The sequence below is a fragment of the Trematomus bernacchii genome, unplaced genomic scaffold (assembly GCF_902827165.1).
Source record: "Trematomus bernacchii unplaced genomic scaffold, fTreBer1.1, whole genome shotgun sequence".
NCBI classification, from domain to species: domain Eukaryota; kingdom Metazoa; phylum Chordata; class Actinopteri; order Perciformes; family Nototheniidae; genus Trematomus; species Trematomus bernacchii.
The window spans coordinates 11,756,252-11,769,406 of NW_022987582.1; the positions used below are offsets into that span (position 1 = coordinate 11,756,252).

The following is a 13,155-nucleotide window of genomic DNA, read 5'->3' on the forward strand; positions in this document are numbered from 1 at the left end:
TGCAGGTTGTTCAACTATTCCCTTTTTAATACCTCAAAACTAAAGACAAAACAATTTATTTCAGGGATTCTTGTGACAACATACAGGCCACATAATATTACACTGAATTGTAAAACTATTCTAAATAATAATGTAGGCTATATGGGTCGTTCCTAGCATTCGGTGCCAATTAGGTCCCCACCACATTATATCATATATTTTGTATTTTAAAGGTCTAATGCTTATTTTTTAAAAGCTTGGTTTTAAATGTTTATACCCTCTACCATAAAACAACAATGTTATTTAGCCAGGATATTCCAAATTCTAAATAATTACTCTGATTTGAGCACAAGTAGGCCAAATTGCTGTGTCCCCAATTATGTTTGCTCAACTTCTGTAACATATACAAAAATAAATCAAAGAAATACAAACAAATTCTACATTTTTGTCACTGTTGTATAACCCTTTTGCTAATATTCCTCACCAAATTGAAATTGTTGTTATTAATTCATTTTTATTGAAAATAAAGTGTGTGTCCCCTGTTTGAATGTCCCCCCTGTTACTCTGATTTGAATCCCTCTGGACACGCCCCTTTACTATTGTACTATTTGTATCTCAAGAAGAAGAAGGATACATTTTGAGTGGGAAAATCATCTTCAAGAAGCAGAGTGAATGCGTTCTTCTTTCAACGTTTTTTTAATGTTTTAAGAACTTAACTGTTGCGGTAAAGCATAACATGTCCACCCTGTTATGCTAATTTTTAGTGGAACTGATCATTTGTTTTACATTTAGAAAATATAGTGAATATATCTATCAAATATATGTTTCTGTTGTCACCAAGTGCTAGCTTGATTATCATCACACATGTAGCAATAGCCAAGTTTAGCATAAAATGTCCACCCTGTTACGTCCACCCTGTTACTATTTTTCACAGTAACAGGGTGGACACACAGTAACTGGGGATGGTAAAAAAAAAATGTTTTAAACATAATATCCTGAGCTTGACCAAAATACTTTTCTTATACTTTAACAAGCCATCATTCAGATTCAATTAAATTAATTCAATTCTTTTTTTATTTTTGAATACCCTAGCTGAACACCGAATTCTAGGAATGACCCATAATTTCCTATATTAATTTACAATAACTGACAACAAACACAAGTTAAAAGTAATACAGCTAAACTAGCTTTGACGGTGTAGGCCTAAATATTAACTGTTTGCCTAATAGTTTTATCATAATTATGAAGTAACCTATTCCCTTATCAGTAAAACTGGAAAATTGTGTTTTTTGTGTGAACCTGAAGATGCATGTACAATGTACCTAACGGTAGATGTCTCCCTACTCCGTGCAGCTGTGTGTCTTCATGGGTACGATGCTGTCTACAGATGACCGAGTCGCCATTTTGAAAGGCAAACCGTTCACAGCACACCCGCCCTGAGTACTGGAACTATGCCGCGGGGCCGGCCTCGCAAACTGAGAGTTAAAAGCAACGACGAAACAGGTAATAAGTACCAAAATGCAACGAATAAAAAATACAGATAATGGCCTATCCAAATAACCGGCTATTATTTAGATAGGCATCTCTGTATCTTATATAATAACACTTCAATGCAGTGTATATAGTCCCCGGATATAGTATTGCGGGTGGGCTTTGCTTTGTGCGGCGAAGGAGTGATTGAGGCGGAATGATATTAATAAGGTTTCGGTGGCTCTTCTTATTGGCTTCCAGTCTAAATTGGTGTCCGCGAGGGGAAGAACCGCGGTCTCTTTTGTAGTGATAGTAAACGTACACTGTTGTCACTTATTATTTGTTTAATAGTAATTCGTCGTTAGCATGTTGTTGCTAACTAGCTCGCTCTGCTACTGCTAGCGTCAATGCTAACACGCCAACCTTTTTGCCATTGTTATTTTTGATACTGTGAAGCGTAGCGAGGCTCTCCTGCTACTGATGGATCCGTGGCATTCCGTGCTGCATGACCAAAACAAGTCGTCATTTTCACGTGTAGACATGAAGTGTCGAAATGTGGTGTCGGAACGCATTCATGTGCTGGCATTTTGGTATTATCTTTTGAAAACCACGATAATATAGCCGAGGTACTGTTTTTGTGACATGTTAGCTGGATAACTTAAATGGTACACTATTCAAAATCTTCCACAGATATATTTGAGCAACTACAATTCGGCAACTAAAACAAAACATTTGCTTTAAAATAGCGGTAACGTTACGTTTGTATTTCATAGTGGGTTAATATCAGTCAGTCACATACTGTAGGAATGCCTACGAGTGTGACAGCCAAGATGGATGTGTGGAACCAAACTGTTGAATATCAACAGTCAGGCTAACATGTTCACACGAACAATATTTAATATACACTTTATTTACGTATCACTGCAAAAGCACGAGCTACGAGAGTGAAACCAAATTATTGAATACATACATTGTCTTCATGTATCTTCTAGTGAGACAACTACAGTGAAACAAACTTTATTGCATTATTATGGATACATTTTAAGACTAATAAAGTATTATATAAAGTACTATTTAAGAGTAAGTTAGGGGCTTTGTTGGTCCCAAGTTAGCTTACATTTGAGGGTTATCACTATTTTAATAGTCACATTTAAAATACTAATTAGGCTTATAGGAAAAATGACAGCAGTCCAAATTATAAACTAGTACGTTCATTGTTCTGTAATATGTTATTAATCCTTTATGTACACCCAATGATTGTAATAAACAACAACACTATAAGTAAAAGTGATAAAAATGAAAACACCTTTTCATGCATTCTTTGGCACTATTTCTTCATAGTTAAACACTTCTGAAATAGCCTGCCTATCCCCCACAATGACAAACCATTCTACTATACCAGAACAAACATATTTTGTATATGTACATGATATGCAATACATGTACAAATAAGTATTGCATATCTAATTGAGTATGCCAAAAATACAGTAGCATTTTGCAGAAGTCCACATGCTGTTCTGGCTAATCTGACCCAAAATCCTTTTCACAGTCGATATAATGAGCAAGAGGGTCATAGTTCAACGAGTGCAATGACTGAGTAGTATGTCCCAATTGTATGCATGCTGCATCTAATAGTACATTCAGTACTTTGTAAGGGCAGCTGTAGTACATAGTGGAAATCAAAATAAAATGTTTGCAATTTTCAAAACAGCGTAACATTTGTATAGACTAGTACTATTCTTCTTTGGTATGTTCTAATGCCGAACTTTCTTAGTTTTAAAGGGAGTTTATTCACACATTTATATCCTACTGTCTACCCATCATATGGGCAAAATCTTCCATGAATATTTTTAAGCTTCAATAAAGTCAAAGGCCTATAATATGCATGCCCCCCCAAGTTTGATGAATGCTTGTTGAAGAAAGTTAAAGTTATACTGTCCGACACACAGAGACTTCCATATTAAAATTTGCGGTTACTTTTTGGCAACTCCGGGCACCTGTATATAAAAATACAGTCAGGATGAAAGTCTTTGGTTTTAGAATTTTTTTTACAGAAATAGTAGAAAATGCACCATATATTTATTCTATAATTGCACAGTAAAACTTCTTTAACCGAATGAAGATACTTTATTGTTCTTTCTTGTACTCGATCAGATGCAGATCCCAGTGGCGCTAAGGCGGATCATTTTGGGGAAGATGGAGAGCTCAAGAACAAGAAGTGTACAATATGCGCCCAGATCTTTACCACGGAGAGCCAACTTCAGAAGCATCTCCGCGAACATGAAATCAACGATAAGGTACGTTCCGGCACCTGGTTAAGAGACAGTGAACACAGCTATTAACCTAATTCATCCAAAACAACATCAGTAGAGTATGTTTTCTCTCTATCATAGGCTTATATTTGTATTCTTACATTACACACATATGTGGCAAGTATAACGAGTTCATTAGAACCATACATTTGTATTATTGCTGTCAAAAAGCAGTTTCATATTATTGCAGTTTGGTGCAGATGATTTGTATAACAATGACCCAGCTACAGGTTGGAATTGGGCCAAGCAAGTGCCTTACCGTCAAAGCTCGAGGCGTCCTAGATTTTCAGCTCAGATTTTTCACAATGTGGAAGCTGCTGGTAGAGGACATTGTTTATTTGAAAAGCTCAGCACAGGTCTACCAATCACATTATTTGGTGGCAGCTGCTTCCAGAGCGTCTGCAATGTGCTATTACCAGCAGCATTGTTAGACATCCTCCTGGATTTCTAAATACAAAACACAGCTGGCGTTATTTACTTATCCATATGCGACTTTGCATTAGAGCCCTAGACATGCTCAATTAACAGGGTTTTTGTTAATTCCGAAGATGTAAATGAGCACAGCTTCGGTTGAGCTGATTAAATAAACTGCACGGGAAATGGGGCTTGATGCTGGGCTGTTTAACTGAGCAAAAAAGCACTAAACATCGTCTGCTCCTGAACTTTGAACAGTGGAAACTATTGTCAAGACTCCATTCCGGATGAATGATAAATCAGTGTGTATGAATGGCTGCTTCAGTCATAAGACCATGTTTCTGGAAAAATACCTGAGATAGCTTACAGCAAGAAATGAATAATGTTTAAATCCCTTCTGAATTGTGCCATGAATACGATGTGAAAAGATAACTATGCAACTCAAGAAAGAAAGGGGATACAGTTGAATTATAAGTCTGCAGAAATATTTCACCCAAAAAATGAAATCCTTTATCTTAAATCACTTTCTCTCGCTTATAACGATGCATGTGTGTTTCGCACCGGGATGTACTCACACAACAAAAGCGGCTTGCTAGACTATTTTAGCGCAGACTTATAGGGATATTGATCTCTTTTAATAGTCCTTGGAGAACAATGTGAAACGTGCCACGGTAAATGCCACGTTGGTGTTGACATTGTGCGAGACGAGAGATGTAGTGTATTCACAGAAAAACTAAATGGGTTATGGCAAACAGCGACTTTCTTGAAAAAGTTGAGTACCGTACTTTGCCTCTGTATATATATTCGATTGGACTTGCTGTGAGCCACTTTGGGGAAATATACATTTTCGTATGACAGGTATACGTACAAAATAATTGTGTTTTAATTCATGTTGAGTAATGCAGATTTCTGAAGTTATTAGGCCTAATTGATGAGTTTTGATATTGGTCTTGTCACCCCTGAGTGTCCTAAGTGCGCCCTCCTCTTTCCGCTCACCAGCTGCAAAAACGATTGCAACACACGTCTTTGCCCTATTCCCCCTTTTAAGATCCATTTACACTCCCTTTCTGTCTCTCTGCCTCTCCCTCTCTTACCCACTCTCACACACACATTACACACTGAAGTAATGGGTGTCCACTCTGTTCTATTAGCAGGAATGTAAGAGTAAGGAAAACTTTGGTCATTTGATCCCCTCTCAACAGTCTCTTGGAGCATTAGCAGGCGATAACGGGACCCTCCGTTACCTAATTTACAGCTGCACCTGTGGTAGTGGTTCAATCTACATTCACTTAAATACGCACTCTCTCCAGGCTGAAGAGCAGCCGCCTGGAGGTCTGCCACTCTGAGTCAGACTCACTGGTATCTGTATTGCTCCAGGCCTTCATTGCAGACAAAAAGTACTCAGTTACTTATCCACATAATTAATAGTGTATAGGTCATGTTGAATCTCTTGGTACATGTTTTGGTCTTATCATAGTTGTTTTTTGTCTTTGGTTGTTTTTCCCTTTGTAGTCGTGTTGCATCTCTTTGTAGTTGCTTTGTGTCTTTTTGTGGTCATTCTGTGTCCCTGTAGTCACTCTGAGTGTCTTTGTAGTTGTTTTGTGTTCCTTTATTTGTAATTTTGTGGTTGTTAAGCCCCTCTTAATAGTGGTTCCAAATCTCTTTGTAGATTCTTTGAAGCTACGTTTGCATCTCTTGTTAATTGTTTTGGTCTTTTTGAAGTCCATTTGTTTGCATCATTTTTCTTTACAGATATGATGCGGGCCAGAGAGAGCCTTTATTAATGATACAGTGTTCAAAATGGTATGATATTGCCTTATACTTCCACGGGCTCGGGTGTCAAACACACGTACTTGGCAGCAGATACCGCATATGGGCCGTCAGCTGTAACCACTGAGCATTCTGCTGCCAGTTTTGCGTCTTTTCGTAGTTGTTTTGATCCTCTTTGCATCTCTTCTAAGCTGCGTTTCATCTCTTTGTAGTTGTTTTGTGTCTCTTTGCACCTGCTTTTCATCTCTTTGTAGTTGTTTTGTGTCTCTTTGCACCTGCTTTTCATCTCCTTGTAGTTGTTTTGTGTCTCTTTGCAGCTTTTTTGCACCGCTTTAAAGTTGTATTGTGTCTCTTTGCACCTGCTTTTCATCTCTTTTTAGTTGTTTTATGTCTCTTTGCAGGTTTCAAAGTTTAATTGGTCTCTTTATAGTTGTTTTATGTTCCTTTGTGAGTCATTTAGAGTCTCTTTCAGGATTAAACATGCCTATTTGTATACATTTTTTTGAAGGTGAATGTAAGTAGTACCCCACACAGTTAGGCCCCTTTGGCATGTTCAGTAATTCATCCTTGTGCTCAAGTCAGCGAAGGTTGCACTTTAATATACAAGGATTCCCATCTCCACCAAAGAAACAGAATTGCCAACAAAAAGCACATGATGCAGAGGGACACATTTGAAATCCTTTACATCCTTAACATTCCCTTCCTTTCATTGAACTTTTCCTCTCTCTCTTGCAGCCTCATCGATGTGACCAGTGCCCGCAGACATTCAACGTGGAGTTCAACCTCACACTGCACAGGTCCACGCACACAACCTCTGACTTCACATGCCCCGTTTGCACTAAAAGATTCTCCCGCATCGCCAGCCTCAAGTCTCATATCATGCTGCACGAGAAGGAGGAGGTTAGTGACCTGACCCTTCCAACATAACACCATCTTTGATTTGAATTCACAACCAGTTACAAAGAAAGAATACATTTTTTGTTTTTTCAGAATTTGATCTGTGTGGAGTGCGGAGATGAGTTCATTCTTCAGAGCCAGCTGACCTTGCACTTGGAGGAGCACCGCAAAGAGCTGTCGGGCGTCAAGGTCTACACCTGCAAGAGCTGCGACAAAGAATTCAAAACGTCCGCACACCTCAAGGAGCACATGAAGAGCCACGTCAAGATGAGGTCAGACAGGGCTGCAAGATGCCCATTTAGATCATTAAACTCTGTCAGGTGGAAAAATGGACTCAAAGGGAAACATGAGTCTAACAGCTATCAAAAGTAACTGTCGGCCTCTTGTTGTAGGCAATTTACCACTCTAATATTGATATTGGGGTGTGTAGCTGCTGTACCCACAAACATATCATATTATTTTCCAATTGATATGCCAAATTAATAACAAAGAGGCAGTGTATGTGAGTCACCAAGAAACAGCAGTTAGACCAGCAAGAGACAATCATTCTGCCAATAAAAAATATAAAAACAGCTATTTTGTAGGGGAGAAGATAATATTACAATTATTCATTCCACATGAATTGTTTTTCTGGTAATTTTGGCTGTGAAATATACTTACAAGCTAGAATGAACTTCAATCAAAAAGGATAAATTAATTTGCCATTCAACAGAGTTGGATTTCTTCTACATTTTCATTGATTTTGATAAGTTAAACGCACATTAAGAGGCAGTTATACGACTTTTACAAGGGCCACAGTCTTCAGTGCCGTGTGCAAACTCTCTATAGAGTATTAATAGTTGAAGGTTGACATTAGAACTAAGGTACAGAAAGATCCGAGAAACAACAGCAGAAATAACACACAGTTTGGGAGGATGTCTCTGGTACATACAATGTAACCATTGTACTGCAATCCTGCAATACAGTACCTCTATTATGTGCAATGTAAAAGTTAAAATACATTGTGTACCTTCACTTTTGTTCAAATCCACAAGGAAGAATACTGAAAATATTATAAAAACACTGTGTCTAGGGAGAAATAACTATGTTTTTCTTGCTCTTTCATAACTTATGTTTTTATTTTATTTTAATTAATATTGATAATAATATTAGTAATAAAACAAGGATGAATAGCCAAAACAATTATAAAACCAAAAGACAGTAGATGATAACAAACTCAACTATAAAAGAGACTATTAAAAAAAACTACAGGAATAGAGTATTAGTAATAAAAAAAAAACATTATGAAATTAATTACAAACAAATTGTGAAACTATCATCAGAATCAGGTTTATTGCCAAGTAGATGTACACATACAAGGAACATGCTAGAGTGTATGGTGGTACTTACACAAACATTGTATAAGGAAACAAGTTGTAAGAAAAAGAGCAGAAATATAACTATTATAAAAAGAAAATATAAAAAGAAAAAAGCAATATTTCTTCTACTTAATATTAAAAGAATAAAGATAACTATTTGCCCGGAATATAAATATACAAAAAGCCATAAAAAAAGTACAATGGAAATGTGAAAAATACAGTATATAACATTTTCAATGTTCTCCAATAATGTGCAGATATTCAGAGTGATACGCAGGGCTCACAATATTTAAATTAACAAAATCTTCTCACATGATGTGCAATTCATAGTGTCTATGTGGTGTGTATGTGATCATCTGTACTTGTATGTAAAACCAACTTGACTTCTGTTGTGTGTTTCCTCTTTCCACAGGCCGCTCAGCTGTAGTTCCAGAAACTACAAGAAGAACATCGACCGCAGCGCCTTCCAGAACAGCTGCCATCACTGCGGAAAAGCGTTCAAAAAACCCAGTCAGCTGGTTAGGCACGTACGAATACACACAGGTGAGTGAGGAGCTCAGAGAGGGGTGACACATTTTGGTAATGTAGGGGCACAAACAGAAGAGTTGGGGGTTCTGCTTCTCAAAAATGTAATTGATGTAATAATTAAGTATTATATAACTAGAGTCTCACATTTGTCTTTCTGAAATGGACTTACCCTGATTACATTTTCCTCGATTAGCTGTCTACATAACAAATCACCTCTTACTTCACCCTCCCTTTCTTTCCTTTTTTTTGTTTAATACCTTTAATATTGATCAGTGCACATGAAAAGAGCAAATACCCGTTTAACGTTAAGTCTCATAATTAAAATATAGAAAGAAAACAACAATATAATGAAGTACTGTGCATCTGAATCGATCCAAAGAGCAACACGCCATACTTTCTGCATTTCAAAGGCGTAATCAATCATACTCATCAAAGTTCAAAACAAAACAAAGCAAAATGGAAAAAAAGGTCTAATCAAGAAGATAAGAATTTAAATGTTCTCTAGCTTTAGAAAGGACATTTTAGCACTGATCCACCGAGTGAATACATAACTATGGTTGTACTCTACTGGAAATCAAAATGAGGCAATATAGGGAGAGACATTTATAGTTAGTCAGAATAATTCTGTCATAGTATGAAAGCAGACATCATTATCTAACAATCATGCTTCTATTGGCTAGCACTACATCTCAAAGTGGTTGGCCAATCACAACAGAGCCGGCCAGCTAACCAATCAGAGCAGACTGGGCTCTGGTTTCAGACAGAGGGTGAAAAGAGGTGCTGCAGCACAGGCAGTATGAGAGAAATGAAAAAGAGCTTTTTGAACATTAAAGCATGTAAACATGTCACAATAGACGTAACATTCAAATATGAAGATGGAAATGAGTATAATAGGACCACTTTAAACAGTCCGTTCAAATGGCCCAGAGGCTGTGGGAATTTTGTAAAGAGCAGCATCTCACCAGTTATCCTCCTGGTTCAAACTCAGTTCACACTCCCAGGCAAATCCTTCATTTCCGAGGGACAGTACGCCCCCACTCAGCTCTACCCAGACTATGGGTAAAACAATTCTGTATTAATAAAACTAAGCGCTTGTTCTGGTAAGCCTTCTGGGTTCAGGTTATATAGCCCGAAGCTTCCACCCACATGTTGTTTACACATCATCCACTTGTTAATTTGTTTGGTAGCCTGGCTGGCTGCATGACTAATGACGGATGGAGTTTATTCCTCTGTGCTGCGAATCTCAAACAGCCCTCAAGCTGATGAGGTTAAGAGGCGCTTTGGGACACACGCACGTGCGCACACACACACACACACACACACACACACACACACACACACACACACACACACACACACACACACACACACACACACACACACACACACACACACAATGCCTCATTCTCTCACTCTCTCTGACGCACACTCCCATCAGTGAATACGACTCGTCTTTATTTAGGCTAAATCCATGAACACAACATTTAGATTGATTTGATGAGTAAAAGTATTAAAGATGTCATGTGGGTGTCGTAAGGGTCTGGCGATATGGAGTATTTGAAATATCTCAATTTGTTAGACCAAATAGCTCAATATCGCAAAAATATTGTAGGGATGACTATGAGAACTTTAATAAAATATATAAACACACATAATGATAATTAAAACATCACATGACTTAATTGTAATGCAGCCTTAAAAAACATGTATGCCATATAAGTATATATCTGTATCTAAAAACAATGTCGATAAAATATAGATATATTGCCCTAGGTTTCATGTGTAATCATTTTACTATTTATATTACATTGCTAAAAATACAACCACTATGAAACTGCAATAGAACAAAATGATTTAATTCTGATATGTGTAAAATATAATATTTACAGTAAGTTATTGTTTATTTATCCAGTTTAAATAATGAAGAAAAGGGTTTAGTTTTTTTAATCAAAAAGAGTCACAATTACTTACTGGTCTAAAGCTGTAACCTGCTTTAAAACCTGCTTTAATGAATATGAGTAGAGTTAGATGATGATGGGTTTAAGTAGCCATCCATAGTCTTTACTATTTACCCTTTTTCCAAGTCATTCATATTGATTCCGGAAAATACCTTAGTAAAATGATCACAGGTGTTTCCGTCTCTTTGCCCTGACTTTACCCTTTCCTTTCAGGTGAGAGACCCTATAAGTGCTCACATTGCGGGAAGGCTTTCAACCAGAAGGTGGTGCTGCAGACTCACATGGTGCGGCACACCGGAGAGAAACCTCACCTCTGCATGTTCTGCCCGGCCTCCTTCTCCCAGAAAGGAAACCTGCACTCCCACGTCCAGAGAGTTCACTCCGAGGTAAGAGCACAGAGAAACACTCACACCTCAGACACTGTATAGGGAGATATCTCTGTGTAATGAGACACCCTATTTAATGAGCATGTTGAGTATTGCAGTAATAAAATAAACTACAAAACAGTGCTTTTATTTTATTTTAAGAGTGTAAAAGAGTTTTCCTTTAATGCAAAATTGTGTGAATTTTTTAATTAAACAATGGGTTTAGCACCAGTGTGTAGATCGAACAGTGAGGAATTAAAGTGATTATAAAATAGATAAATTGCACATGATACATTTTCATAACTCTCCGATATGGTAAGACAGGTTTGATACACCCATCACTACACAAATCCTCAGATTTGACGTGTCTTTGGAGTCTTACTGCATTTGTGGGGAAAAATAAAGTTATAAAGCCTTTTGTGGCTCCAGAGGAAGTTATGGGAGCTGTGTTAAGGCTACAATTTAAACAAATTAAAATAATCTGGGGATGTAAAGGCTCATCTCCGCTAGAGGCTACATTATAACTGAAATATAACTTTTAGTAGAAAAAAATGGGCCTCATCCACCGAAGTTTGTTTTGAAAGGGCCCTATTATTTTCAGCTTCATATTTGTATTTTCTGCCTCTATACTGTGACATGTTTACATGCTTTAATTTTCAAAAAGCTCTTTATTTTTCTCATACTGCCTGTGCTGCAGCACCTCTTTTCACCCTCTGTCTGAAACCAGAGCCCAGTCTGCTCTGATTGGTTAGCTGGCCGGCTCTGTTGTGATTGGTCAACTGCTCAGAGATGTCCCGCCCCTCAGAGACTTTGGATTTGGTTTTATAAGCCCTGACAACAATAATGTACAAAAAAGACACAGGAAATTAGTGCAACCGTACAAACAATATTCACACATTCTTATCATTTCCGCAGTGCGCGCTTAAAAAGCGTTTTTTTTAAACAAACTGACTGAATAAAAATACTCTCGCACCTCACTGTTATGAGTAGTCATGCTTATGAGAACTTATTGGATGGCTGGTTTGCCCCATCCACCTGGAAACAATGTGTGTTGATAGATATTCATGTTCTCTTATGGGTTCGCTTCCCCTTATTTTACAAACTAAATTGAAACATGGAATTTTATTTGTATTCTCCTCAACTTCTCACATCATTGTGTATTCCATACTAAAAGCCCATGATGGGGCCGGTTGATTAAATTACTTCTGGAAAGCCAAACAGCAGGGCCATTTGAATAATGCATCTAATTTTGACAAGTGTCCTTCAGCTTTCTGTTCCAGATAGAGTTAGTCCTCATGGTTTGACTGACTTTATGAATAAATTATGGTCACGCGTTATTCACAACAGATTTCATGAGCAGATGTGTACTCGGTAGCCAGGGGAGTAAAATCAACTTGTTTCCAATTTATAATAATAATAATAATAAATTCAATTTATAAAGCACCTTTCATTGCTAGCAGCAATCCCAAGGTGCTAATTTAAAGGGGACCTATCATGCAAAATGCACTTTTGTACGTCTTTTATACATGAATATGTGTCCCCGGTGTTCCAGGGAACTCACCAAGTGTCAGAAAACACAACCCTCTCTATTTTCCTCCATACCCAAATCTCTAAAAAAGGGGCTGCAACGGATCTGATACAGACTGATCCAGATTTGAACACTGTCCTGACGTCAGGACAGTGGCGCTACGGCTATTGGGCCAACTCTCCACCAATCAGGAGGAGACAGCCACGGCATTGCCGTTCGAAAGCACTGGAGACGCTGTAGTACATATGCCAGGCCTGTAGATGGTGCTGTTCTCACAGAATCAGCCCTTGCAAAAACAGGGCTAAAAAAGTGCAAATAGAGCAAAATGAGGCATGGCTAAAATGCATGATCTGTTTGGTATTTTGAAAAAAAAAAAAGTATAAATATGCCTTATATAGGTATGGTCCTACACTATATTATTAAAATATAGCATGATAGGTCCACTTTAATGAAGGGTTTTAGGTGTCTGTAGGCGTGTTGAGACAGCAACACTGTCTGCTCAAGAATTACACAAATGAGTTCCAGAATCAAAATCTAAAAACACCTCAAATGATTTCATGTGCTTTCAGTTATTTG

General features: G+C 37.7%; 1 protein-coding gene across 1 annotated transcript in view; it reads left to right on the plus strand.

Annotated features, from left to right (window-relative positions):
• Positions 1 to 1,378: 1,378 nt before the first annotated feature.
• Positions 1,379 to 13,155, plus strand: part of LOC117480627 (zinc finger protein 236-like) — a 53,057-nt gene continuing 41,280 nt past the window's right edge. Inside the window, 6 exon segments of the mRNA XM_034128006.1 lie at positions 1,379 to 1,482; positions 3,604 to 3,746; positions 6,681 to 6,845; positions 6,936 to 7,114; positions 8,613 to 8,743; positions 10,900 to 11,072. Of these exon segments, the coding sequence (XP_033983897.1) occupies positions 1,431 to 1,482; positions 3,604 to 3,746; positions 6,681 to 6,845; positions 6,936 to 7,114; positions 8,613 to 8,743; positions 10,900 to 11,072 (843 nt within the window). The 5' untranslated portion in view covers positions 1,379 to 1,430.